At 32.4% G+C, this 13785-nt stretch overlaps 1 protein-coding gene and 1 pseudogene across 2 annotated transcripts; one reads left to right on the forward strand and one right to left on the reverse strand.

Annotated features, from left to right (window-relative positions):
* LOC104700785 overlaps positions 1–3724 on the forward strand; it is an 8238-nt pseudogene extending 4514 nt beyond the window's left edge.
* Positions 4469–8165, reverse strand: LOC104700787 (probable disease resistance protein At1g59620). Of its 2 annotated transcripts, none has more exons than XM_019227584.1 (5): positions 8020–8165; positions 6934–7793; positions 6710–6835; positions 4960–6554; positions 4469–4788 (listed from the first exon to the last, which is right to left on the reverse strand). In XM_019227584.1, the coding sequence occupies exons 2-5, from the start codon at positions 7784–7786 to the stop codon at positions 4774–4776; spliced, it is 2589 nt and encodes an 862-aa protein (XP_019083129.1). In that variant the 5' UTR covers positions 7787–7793; positions 8020–8165; the 3' UTR covers positions 4469–4773. The 2 variants fall into 2 exon arrangements, with proteins under 2 accessions (XP_019083129.1, XP_019083128.1); XM_019227583.1 differs by having other exon boundaries at positions 7972–8165.

The raw sequence follows: 13785 nt of genomic DNA on the forward strand, positions 1-13785 counted from the left end.
GGGGGGGGGGGGGGGGGGGGGTTAGAATTTTAAAGGGAGGATAGAATTTTAAAGGATTTAGTGAGATATTTTGGATTTTAGGAAATTTAAAGTGGGGTTTTAAAATATTTGGTGTATTTAGTGTTATTTTTTATTTTTAATAAGGAAAATAGTTTGTGATTTCACGAGATTTGGTGAGATTTTAAAAATAATTTTGGGGTGATTTGACGAGATTCTCCACAAAATCACATTAAATACAAAAGTCACCATCCTATTTTCTGGGCAAGTCAGGTTCGTGTTCTTTGGTTTTGTTTAATTAATATTGCTGACTATAACCATGGTGCGTTGTATAATTTATAGTTATCTGTTACATGTGACATCAGTTTGAATTTGAACCCTGTTTATTCCTAATTTTCTGGGCAATATTACTTGGGTATTACTTTTAAAATGTCTCTTTTTTTACAGCTTAATTAAATTGTTGAACCGAATAGCTACTGTGAAACATGATGGGACTGTTGAGTTTGAAGTTTCGGCTGATGCTATAACAAAATTTTGTTAGAAGATTTCAAAAGCAACAGAGAAAAACTCACAGTCTCTCTAGATAAATAAACCATATATGAGATAAAAAAAACCACTTTGACATATGAATCAAATTCAGAATAGTCTTTGATATATAAATCAAATTCAGAATATTCGAGGTACGTCTTCTGAGTTTTTGTGTTCAAAAGAGAGAGATGAACACGATAGATAAGAAAGTTGAAAATGACTATTTTTTCTTTGTTTATGTGAATTGTTTTAATTTTTTAAACCAATCCTTCCCAAATCACACTTGTAAAGGTGTGATTTTTCGAACACTTGTAAAATGTATACAAAGTCTCCCAAAATCACTGTTATGGTTTTATTAAAAAGAAAAAGTTATGTTTTGAATAACAGAGGATTTGATATGATTTTTACAAAAATTTTATTGAATAACAGAGATTGTGAGTGATTTTGAATGATTTTTTTATAAATTTCATATTCAATAACATTGGATTTGAGAAATGATTTAGAAATCCTTAATTGAATCACAAGTGATTTTAAAAGAAATCCAAAATACTTCAAAATTAGACTTTCAATACACCCTCTTATTTTTAATTGGTTAATATTTATGCTAACTGAATTTATTTAAAACACATATTAAAATTATATGTATATAAGTTTTAATTGTTTTGAGATATACACATATAAATAAATATATGTAACTATACCGATTAGTAGTAATGCACTTGATTTAACATTACATTTACATTTTTTTGATAAAAGAACAAAATTCTTAAGGTTCAAACGAATTTAGCGACAGATGGTACGTACTAAAGACTGATATTTAGGCAAATTAAGTGATACATATTCAACCATGCTGTGTAGATTATAAGGTTGATGAACGAATGGTAAAGTTAGGTGAGAAGATGGTCGAATATTGTGGAGGACTACCGTTGGCCGTCAAAGTGTTAGGAGGGTTGTTAGCCACGCAATACACATTGAAGGATTGGGAAAGAGTACTTCAGAATATTGGAACAAACATCATGGGAGGAACAGGCGTTGATGAAGACAGCAACAATATGGTTTACCATGTATTGTCTCTAAGCTTTGAAGAATTGCCTAGTTATTTGAAGCATTGCTTTCTCTACCTATCTCATTTTCCAGAAGATTGGGCAATAGATGTTGAGAAGTTGTCTTATTATTGTGCTGCTGAAGGATTATCAAAGCCTAGGGGTCACGAAGAAAGTACCATCCGTGATGATGCAGATTTCTACATAAGAGAGTTGGTGAGGAGAAACATGGTTATTGCGGAAAGAAACATGAACACTTACAGATATGAAACATGTCAATTGCATGACACAATGAGAGAACTTTGTTTATCTAAAGCCAAAGAAGAGAAATTCCTACAAACTGTTAGTGCTCGAACCCGCAGCTCCACCACGAGCTCTAAATCACGCAGACTCGCCGTGCACTGGTCTGAAACATTTGATGGAGATAGGGAGATACAAAATCCAAAACTTAGATCCCTCTTGTTTGTCCAAGAGGTCAAGTTTCCAGGACTGATGGAAACAAAAATATCTTTTACGAGGTTACAACTGTTGAGGGTTCTAGATCTCAGTAGAGCTGGTTTTAAGGGATGGAAGTTACCATCAAGCATTGGAAAGCTCATCCACTTGAGATATTTGAGTTTATACGAAGCTGCCGTGACTCAACTACCTTCTTGGCTATGTAATTTGAAGCAGCTGCTATATTTGAATCTGGATGTGTCTCTGGTAACTATAATGCAGGCGGCCAGTCAAAATGTGGAACAACCTCTTTAAGTGCCCAATATCTTCAAAAAGATGCAAGAACTAAGATACCTCTGCTTACCGCGTAAAATACATGATAAGGCAAAGTTGGAATTAGGTACTCTAGCCAACCTGGAGACACTGGAAAATTTTCACACAAGGAATAGCAACGTGACGGATCTCGAGCATATGAACAAGCTCAGGAATCTCTCAATCTATGTCAACCAAGGGTGTAGTGTGGGAATCTTATCTTCAACTCTTGGCTCCTTGAGCCACCTCGAAACACTTATGATAAATGACAACAGGGTTGGCCTGGATAGTCTATCTTTATCTCTCTCTCTGTGGAGGCATTTCAAAGATCTTATTTTACATGCTACTAGAGACCATGGCCAGATGAGTGATGAAGAAGAATTTGCCTTGGATTTCGATCATCTCTATAAGTTAGAGTTGAATATGTCTATGCCAAAGTCATTTGGGGTACAAAATTTTCCATATCACCTTACGAGCATCACTCTAAGTCATTGTTGTTTGGAGAAGGATCCAATGCCGATTTTGGAGAAGTTTCCTCAACTTAGTGAGGTCACTCTAGGAACTTGAGCATTTGTTGGGACGAGAATGGTTTGCTCGGGAAGTGGGTTTCCTCAGTTGCAAAAGCTATTGTTATATGAACTAGAAGAGTGGAAAGAATGGATAGTAGAACAAGGCTCCATGCCGCGTCTTCATACTCTTTATATTCGTGGATGTGGAAAGTTAATAACGCTTCCTGATCTGAGGGTCATCTCTTCCTTGAAAGAACTGCGGTTATCAGTTATGGAAAGGGACTTAAAGGATAAGCTAGAATGGAATGGAGAAGACTACGACAAAGTGAAAAATATTCCTTTTGTTCACATTTCACATGCGGAGATCATGAATGTCAACAAGAACAGACGACCAGGTAACACTCCCCCAATCTCAATACAGACAAAAAAAAATTAAACTTAAAAAGTACGCTTTTCATATATTGATGAAATTATTCTTTCTCATGCATCTTCTATCTAATTTTGTAGAAGTGTTTTAGTTTTTTTTGTTTAGTGCCCGTAAAATGTTACCAAATTTTCGGTCGACATTTTTTTTTTTTTTTAAGCAAAGTCAAGCTATTTGGTTTATGTTAGGAAAGTCTCCCATTCTACTTTGGGTTTCTAAATTTTATAAGTCTATTGTTTGTTTTTCTTCAGGGGAAACCTTTTTCAAGCGAATGTATCATAAGATTTGCGATCGAAGAAGTCGAGCTTTCCTTGTACGGTTTTGATTTCTGTTGATGTAATTGTTTGACAAAGACGTGTTGTTTCATCTACTGCATTGAAAATAACGTTGTTATTTGTAAAGAATGTGTGTTATTATTTTTCACCGATGAACGGCGAGCCCCATATATATACAAGTAACAAGTGTATTAGGCATTAGCACATTAATTACGTAGATATGTCGTATGTACATACGACTATATTTCCAGTTACTAACCCAGTTTAGACCCATAAGTTTGTGTAACGTTTTGTTTAAAACGATCACAAAATCAAAGGTGGGAAGGTTAAAAGTGGTTATGACGAAGTTGATTGGGCCAGCTTAATCATGTTTTTAACCAGGGAGGATGAGGCAAACTTGAGTATGATTGATTGTAGTATACATCTCACCTGTTTCAAAAAAAAATGTCGTACCATCATACAAACATCTTGACTTACTAGCTCCCAAAACTGCTGGTAGAAGGCAGCAGTGAAGCCATCAAACCGGGTGTCATATCAGCACCAATTAGAAAGACTGCTTCTTTTATCTCTTGATCGGAGACATGCTTTGTTAACTCATCTGCATGTAATTTTTTGTTTGTTAGAAAGTCATGTGATCTGTGTTTTGCCGAATTCTCAATTATATCTTCTGCGTCATAATCTTCAAACTTTGTCACAGTTTTTTTCACCAATATTCCACTTCTCTGGTTCTGGCATACGCATCTACCCAATAAACAGGAGATACTTGGATCCATTTTTCGTTTTTGTAATCTTCAAATAGTCATGGCCAGAGTTTGCGAGATTCATTCTCCTGATAGTTACGAAGTTTTGCCATTTTGAGAGCCTCTTAATTTCCATAACATATTGTATGCATATCTGATTTGGGGGAAAACAAATCGCAGTTTACCCAAATTTGCAGAGCATATTAAAATGGAAATTTTGTTTCCTTGGTCGGATCGAAATTAACAGAAAATATAGCCAACAACAATAGAAAACGAAGAACAATAAAATCTACGACTAGTGCTGAAGAAAGCACCATGTGTCGTTACAAAAACAGAAACAACCACTTGTCTTTGGATAAGAAAAAAAGAAACAACCACTTGTCCTTTCGATCTATCGTGAAGTACTTGAACAAAAGCCAAAGGATTGATTATGAAAAGAAAAAACAAATGCAAAATAGAGATATTCATGTTTACCCGTAGGATCACGAGCCATTTGAGAAGATTTTGGCTTCAGAGATAATACACCTAAGAAAATTAAAAAGAGAACATTAAGTATCAGATCGCATCAATGAAGTCAATCCATCCGGACTAGTAATATGGCCTTTTGAGTCTTTGACAAAATATTCAGTATAAGTTGTACTGTATAACACAAGTTAGTTGGGAAAAAAAAAACTAAGTTGGGAAAGAATATATTACCCGGAACTCTGTATCATCATACTCCTCATCTGAAAAATTCATGTCATATTCAGAAAATATCAAAACACGAATGTGTTGGACTTTGTAGTAATCTTTTCCTCCTCTAGAAAATTTCTCCTTAAATCCCTTTCCAGGTTTCATAATAGTCAGTTCTTCCAGAGATGTGATAAATTTCAACCCATCAGGAACTTCCTTTAACTGTCGACACCCAATAATACTCAGACTTTGAAGACAGGGCATGGAACCTTCTTCTATTATCCATTTTTCCCACTTGGCTAATCCATTTAAGTAAAGCTTTTTCAGTTGAAGAAATTTACCCCTTGAGCAAACCATTTTCTCCCCACAGAAAGACTTTTTCGCTGAACCAGCCTTATTATACAGGGGAAGCACTTTCCCCTTAACACGTACTCCGACTACCCTCTTATTGCCTATAGTCAATTTCTCCAAGTGTTTCAAATCACCGAGAGCTGAAGATAGAGTTTCCATAGTACACCCCTCGCCGTTGAATATGATTGAGAGAGTTGTGAGCCTTGTCATACAGTGCAGATCCGTCACACTGCTATGCTTTGTTGAGAAATTCTCTAACGTCTCCAAGTTGATTAGATTACCTAATTCCAACCTTTTCTTCATATCTTGCATATCATCCGGTAAAAATAGGTATCTCAGTTCTCCCATCTCTTTCAAGAAATTGGGCATGCAGATTGGATATATCGCACCTACACATAGGTTTAAATAGACAAGCTTCCTCAGATTCTGCATAGAAGAAGGTAGATGAGATACCTTTGACATATATAAATTCAAATATCTCAAGTGGATGAGATTTCCAATATCGGAAGATAACTTATCCCCTTCAAACTCAGCTCCAGAGAGATCTAAAGCCCTCATCAACTGTAGCCTTGTGAAGAATAAATCTGATACCTTCCAATTTGCACCCCAGTTGTGCTTAATAAACAAAAGAGATCTGAGGCTTGGATTCTGGGTATACTCCTCAACATCAAATGTATGATTAGACGAATGTATGAACAAGACTCTACGAGATTTACATTGGGATTGAGAATTTTGAGTTGAGGTGGCAGTATTTGTATCAACAATTTGTAAGAAACCCTCTTCTTTGGCTTTACTCTGACAAAATTCTCTCACCATGTTATGCAAGCGACATTTCCGAAATCCAGAAGTCTTGTCGTCGTCTCGTTCAGAAATAACCATGTTCCTCTTTACCAATTCTTCTATGTATTCATCTGAAACTTCTTGAATGGTCGCTCCATCGTCCCATAATATTACTTCTGCAGCCCAGTAATAGGACATATCCTCCACATCTATTGCAATATTTTCTGGAAGATGGGCTAGGAAGAGAAGGCAGAGCTTCAAATATTCAGGCAGCTCTTCAAAGCTCAGCTCCAAAACTTGTTGATAAGAAATCATATTTGCGTCTCCAACGATTTGAGATCCAATATTCTCATAAACCCTTTTCCAGTCATCTAATGTGTGGTGGACAGCTAACAACCCTCCTAACACCTTAATAGCCAATGGTAGTCCTCCACAATGTTTGATCATGTGCCTACCGATCTCTTCCATTTCATCATCAACCTCGTATTCTACAAACATCATCAAGATATGCTGATCGTACATGAATATTTGTAAGGATTAAAGAGATGCTATTAAGGGAAAAAGTACATTGTGATCATTCTAAGTAAAATAATGTTCGTGATTATGGAAAACAAAAAATAATTAAATTGCCTTGAAAGCTTACCGACTATGCTTCGCAAAAGTGTCCAACTTTCTTTGAGAGTCAGAAAACCTGGTTTAATGTTGAAACATGGCTGATGTGCTTCTAATGCTACACCCTCGTTGCGAGAAGTAAGTAGTACCTTCCAACCTATACAAATAATATGTGTCCTTTTTATATTTCTCTTTTTTTTTTTCCATATTAAAAGAGAATTGTAGAAAATTGCATGTATCATAAGTTGTTGTTACCTTTTCGTCGTGGAAAAATTGGTTTTATTCTGTCCCAGTCTTCTTTCTTCCAGATATCATCAAGGACAATCAAAGCCTTTCGTGTTTCCAATACTTGAAAGAGTTTTTCTTGAAGTTCTACTTCATTCATCTCTAACACCTCCTGATCTGGACTAAGACTCTGCAAGATCGTCTGCCACACATATTTCCTTGTATACTGTGTTGAAATACACACCCACGCAAACCCGTCAAAATGAGTTTTCACCATCTCATGATTGAAAACTTGTCGAGCGAGGGTAGTTTTACCAATACCGGCCATCCCAGTTATAGAAACTACTTGAATGCTATCTTCATCAACCAAATAGCCAACCAAAGTTTTAACGTTTTCCACCAACCCCACTGGAACACTTTCCCAGTGGTTAGAAAACGTATGTCGCATTTCCCTTTGTCTTTCTTGTATTGGATTTGAATAGTTGCCGTCTCCAATTATCTGTTGCACTACGCCGTTCCTATGTATATCACCCATCAACTTGGAGATCTTCATACGTATGGTTTCTAAATCAAGAGCAGGCCCCATGCGTTTAGAAAACCTTCTCACAATGTTCCTGATGCCACTTTTTTTTCCGAGTTCTTTCTTTAAAAGAAAGGTTTCGATTATATCTTCAGCATCGTAAATAATTTCCTTGATATCTTTCACAGTGTGTCCCACAATTTCACTTGTATGTTTCATGGCGTCTGCATCTCTTAAAATATTCCTTAAAACATGCAGATCACCTTGTAATTCATTAATTTGCTCTTCAACTCCCTTGATTCGCACTGCGACAAGGCGATCCCAAAGCTTCTCAACTGACAACTGTGTGCCAGCCTCAGCCATAAGTCTCCTACTTAACCACGAAAGTTGTAGTCAATAATCGCAGCTAGAGGAAAATCCATGAGTTCAAAATTCGGATATATCTTTTTGCAAAAATTTACAAAACTAATATTATTTGGTTGGATCCAGAGATGATGATATTGAGAATTAAAGAATAAATAAATGCAAAATCCAAAAGATGGAAGTACCTTTCTCCACGGAAACAGGAAACTAAAGAAAGAAAAGTAAAAAATCACCTCCTGAAATCGCTTCTCCTTCAACTGATATTCTGTGTATAGAAGAAACTGGCGATGTGTTTCTTAAAGATCCATTAGAACAGTTGACTTCAAGTCTACACCTACCTTTGGCTTGATAGTCTTCGCAATTATTGTAGAACTAAATTTTTTAACAGGTGGTACACCACTCGACAATGTTTTTATAAATATTAAGAATAAATGTATATTATATATTTTTAATATAACTTGTTTTAGTTAATATTTAGATTTTTTAATTTTAGTTGGATTACACTTTTTATGTTTGGTATGAGTTATTATTAGCATAACATCTCTATCAGGCTAAAATATCGTGTGTTTTAGTAGATCACCCGTAAAAAATTATATAGTCATATTTATGTAAATTATAAACCACCCTATAATATGATTTGCGAAAAATTAAAGCAAATTAAAATTATGAGAAAATATATCTCATGATATCGTGTATGTGGGTTGAATTTGAGAGACTATAAGTATGTATATTGTTTACTATAATAAAACTCATATTTTGTAAAATAATTATATGAATAAAATATATTAATAATTGTAATTATATTTATAAATTTAAGACTTAACACAAATCATTACTGAATATAAATGACTTAAATTCGATATATATATAAGTATTTGTTTATTTTTGTTAAAAGTTTAACATCTTATATATATTTATATTTGTAAGACTTAGTACAAATCATTATGGGACATTTCTATATGAACATATATGATGCTAGTTTTTACAATATTTTATTTTGGTATTAAAATTTATATTTTTACATTTATTTATTAATGAATTACATTTTTAGTGTTTTTAAAATTTAACATGTGGTATATATGAATTTATTAATATAATTGTAATTACACATGTCAAAAAAGGCCACTATAAACTCTAACCCGCCAGAACGCTTGTCTGTTTGAGAATCAGACAGAACGACCGGATGACATTATGCGCGTAGCACAAGGGGAAGTGTCTTCTTGGCTACAGGCACAGGTGGAAGACGAGGGTGAGGTTGTTATCTCCTCCCCTGTCCTACCTGCTGCACGGTTACAAGGACGTCTCTCTTCCCTTCCACTGGCTTACTCCGGTTATCGTTGTTTTATTGATGGCTCTCGGAAAGAGACCGATGTTTTCGCAGGGGCAGGATGGTTTTGTACTTCTTCGCAAGGATCATCACCTCTTCTAGTAACTACCAATTACTGGCGTAGTTTATCTCCGTAGTCTATCGGCGTAGATTATATATTGGGTCAATTTGTAAGGAACTTGCATAAATGAGAATGTATTGTTGACTGAGAATGTATTTTATCAAGGTAATTAACTTTTAGTATTATTTTGCTCAAGTAATTCAAATAATTTAGATGACTAAATACATATATTAATTTATGTATCATACAAAATAAAATGCAGAGAAAATATCATTTGTGGCATAACTGAAAATTTAAATTTACTCTTTTAAAAAATTGTAATCAGGAAATCTTTATGATTATTATATATTTATCTTTTGATGTTAAGTATAGAAATACAGATTTGGAATAAATTAAATAATTATGTATATGTTCACATTTGCTTCTGGTTTTGGTTGTCTTCTTCGTTCGGCTCCTTCAATCTCTGCATGCATCTCCTACAGTATTCCTTAGTACAGGCGGCGGATATGTACTGTTTTCTTAGGGTTGGAGGCTACATCTAAGACCAAATCAGCGGCGATTTACTGAGGCTCTCCTCTTGACAATGACAACTTCATCTTATCGGTCGCTTCTCTCTTTCCCCTGATTGCTTGAAGACAGCGATTACATCTGAGTGCTGGCTCTTTCCGATGGTCTAGCTTGCGTAGGTATGTTGCTCGGTTTTGTTCATGGCGTCTCCGCTTCAAAATAACAATCGATCTCCTCTGATCAGGTTAAGTTTTTCATCTCGCTAGTATGTGCTCCAAATGAATCAGCCAAAATAATAACCGACTTCAAATTTTTTTCATCTCGCTAGGATGTGCTCCAAATAAATCGGCCATTAGAGCAGGTTAAATTTCTTTGCTTTTGTTTCAAAGAAAATGTGGTTGAGTTTGGTGATTTTAGGTGATGTGCATGGAGAGAATTTATAGTGTTTATGTGATTGTAGGGTTTTTCATTTATGAATTGCAAAAAACATTGTAGAGCAAGTCTAAAAGATTTTGCAAATAATTTTGAAGTTGAAATAATTCTGGGTATATGCGATTGTGTTTGTACATTCATTGAGAAAATATTCATATTTTCAAATCGTCTAATTAGAATTGGAAAACAAAATCGATCTTACCTTATTAATAGGAAGTATATTAATTTTAAAATAAACATCTTCATTGTTTTATTGGAATGCTTTCTGTTATTGAGAAAATCTTAGAACTTATCTTATCTTATTTGTAGACGTGGTCTTTAATCTAAATATAATGTAAAAGATATTATCTTTAATAACTGATTATTTTAAATTTATTGCTCTTCATTTTAGGCAATTAATTAGTGCGACTTGCTAAACTTTCGGTGAAACGATTGATTACACAACATTTTATTGATTGTTTGTTTGTAATTTTTTAGGGACCAATATTGCAAAATAATAATTTAAATAAGTACAAATTAAAGGGTAGAACCCAAAATGTACTTCAAAAATGTATATATAGATTTTGTTTTTTTTTTGGAAGGATATTCTTCTAATTTTTATTGGTGAGTTCCTCGCGAGACTAATCGTTTATTTTTATTCTTCTAATATAAACTGTAAAGTTGTAATCGTTTCTAAAACAAAATAATAAAATATAGGGAAGGCTATATTAATATAAATACACATAGGAAAGGAATAATTAAGAATGTGACTAGACAGTGACCCATGGGAAAATATTTACTTAAATTTGAATTTGTTTGTTAGAATATTTATTTATTCTATATATTTTATAAAATTATACTAGGTTTGAACCCGGTACACCGCAGTATAATTTTTTTCTTCATATGATAAATTCTGATTTATTATGTATTTTTACAATTTTAATAATCCATTTCCAATTTGTTAATTCTCTTGTTTATTAACATAGTTGTAATTATATTGTAAATATTGTTAGTTGGTTGTTGCGTTTATAACAGAACTAACAAAGCGGTGTTGCTCGTCCACAATTTTAACATTGTTGGTTGGTTGTTGGCGGGACTCATTCGTTAAATATCGTTAGTTGAGTTCCGCTAAATATCGTTAGTTATGGACTCATTCGTCCAAATGAGGGATCTGTTCGATCGGAGAGTAGCATATATGAAACACAAATGAGTCCCGCTAATGTAAGCAACCAGATTTAGTTTAAATACTTTTAAATTAATTATTTTTTAAATTTTTAATTAAAAATAAATATAACAATTTCAAAGAGAAAATAATGTTCTTATATATCATTATCTTTTAATAGTATTATTAAGATATTTGATTTATTTAATTTCATACTCCGATTATGATCCTCAGTCAGTATTACTTTTTGGTTTGGATGCAATATCAAATTCATTAATTATACATTCGGTAAAGTCTAAAAAAACAACAAAAAATGTATTGACCTGTGAATATGATATTACAAATTGATGTGATCGTGTTTAGAATTTTAATAGATTACTAGGTACCAATCCGCACTATGTTCGGAATAAATCGATTTAAATAAAATATTATAAGTAAAATTATTATTTGAGATTTAAGATTTGTTTGTATAAAACAAAATATGTAAGTAAAGTTCTTTTCGTTTATTCAAATTTGCGTTTGTAAAATACGTTTCACCCGTGAAATATTTGAACTTAGCAAATAATTTTAAGGTGGTGTAGAAAGTTTTGATGTCTTTTTGTGTTTCTAAAAATCAAATTCACATATTTTATGTTTCACATTATTATCTATATCACTATACCATTAAATAGATAGATCAATATTTTTAAACTAATTGATTTAATTTAAACTAATCTTAAGTTTAAAAATGCAATGAAAAAATGATAAATGTGATAAATAAATTAATAATTTTTTTTCTTGTGTGTGAAATGTAATTTACTTTTAATAAGTAAATAGGTTATGAAAATGATACTTAAATACATTTTCAGATTTAATAGTTGATTAAATCTTTCATTTTATTAATTCACATATTTATGTAAATAACAATGATAAGTAAGGGCATTTATTAAAAAGGTACATGAGCTCATTTAAATAACAATGATAAGGAAGGACATTTATTAAAAGATACATGAGCTTTGTAATCGCGACACATCAGCTTTTTCAATAGTGTGCTTCTCTATTAATATATAGAGGATTTTGTAAACAAATATAAAGTTTTATTTTGTTAGTTATTAGATTAATTAAAATGCAATAGTATTTTATAATATGCCACACAAAAGCTGGTTAAAGTTTTAACAACATTGCTTAAAGATATATTTTAAAAATACAAGCAATGTTGTATCTTAGTTTTAAAATATATCTCTCATTATTAAATGATTTAGGGATGCAAATATTTAATCTTAGTTGTATAAATAAAATTAAGTTTTATAATTGTTCTAAATATTTAGTCATTTTTTCTAAAATTTCTGAATCACCAAATACAATCTGTTAAATAATTTAATGCCATTTTTTGTGATATACCACATGATAATATGGTTAAACTTTAACACCATTGCTTAAATAAGTATATAGAGATATCGATTTAGTGAAGAATACCACTTTTGGAACTAAAATTTAGAGAATTGCCAGTTTGTTGTTTCTCTTATTTGCAGTGCCAATTTCGTTATTTGTGGCATGAACTGAAAAGACTAAACTACTCTTCATTTTGCAAGAGAAGGAAAAAAATGGCATTAATTCCCATGCAATTTTGAATCATTGTTGCTAACATGACTGCTTTGTTTCTGCCAAAGGATCATTAATGAGAGCACGATTTTCACTCTCTTGAAAAAACTGATGTGTCACCGCCAGAGAGCTCGAAACACATTTAATTATTTAGCCTTATTTAGATTTACTATTTACAACTATATGCCATTATATTTTTGACCAAAAAAAAACAAATGTGTTATTCTTAACAACTTTATCACATAAATTTATTAATATTAATTAAGTTTAAGCTTTAAATATATTTTATATATTAGAAAAAATATCTCCTATATATTAATAGAGAAGCAATCTCTTGAAAAAGCTGATGTATCGCCGCCAGAGAGCTCGAGACACATTTAGCTATGTAGCCTCGTTTAAATTTATTAATTAGAACTATATGCCATTGTATTTTTGACAAAAAAAAATGTGATATTCTTAAAAACTTTATCACATAAATTTATTAATATTAATTAAGTTTAAGCATTAATTATATTTTATATATTAGAAAAAAAAATTGTTGAAATGCATTTGTAACCCACGCGGATCTCACGAATTCAAGCAGGACGGATGCAAAGATATTTTGCAGCTCAAAATATTTAATGTTGTTGCGGGATGGTTTAACGGACGGGTTTGACCGGGTTAACAATTTTATTTAAATTATCCGATTCATGAAATTTTAGTTTTTTGTGATTTTTATCTGATTTGATAGTTCAATATTTTGATAAAAATCTAACAATCACTAATTCGGTTCACATTCTATCCAAATGCGCAATCATGTCGATCTAAAATTTATGGTGAAACAATTACTATTTAAAACTTTCATAAACTTGATGAATTCAAACCAATATAAATTTGTATTGTAAATATTATACTAAATAAATAGATTTACAAATGTTATATATCAAACAAAAATTTCACTCTGTGCAACA

The sequence above is a fragment of the Camelina sativa genome, chromosome 7, assembly GCF_000633955.1.
Source record: "Camelina sativa cultivar DH55 chromosome 7, Cs, whole genome shotgun sequence".
Classification (NCBI taxonomy): domain Eukaryota; kingdom Viridiplantae; phylum Streptophyta; class Magnoliopsida; order Brassicales; family Brassicaceae; genus Camelina; species Camelina sativa.

What these genes read in the sequence shown, in the direction of transcription:
- LOC104700787 (XM_019227584.1), bottom strand. Translation starts at nt 7,786, where the DNA reads ATGGCTGAGGCTGGCACACAGTTGTCAGTTGAGAAGCTTTGGGATCGC. An exon ending in AATTTTTCCACGACGAAAAG is followed by an intron (nt 6,836 to 6,933) that starts GTAACAACAACT and finishes TTATTTGTATAG; the next exon opens with GTTGGAAGGTACTACTTACT. An exon ending in ACTTTTGCGAAGCATAGTCG is followed by an intron (nt 6,555 to 6,709) that starts GTAAGCTTTCAA and finishes TGATGTTTGTAG; the next exon opens with AATACGAGGTTGATGATGAA.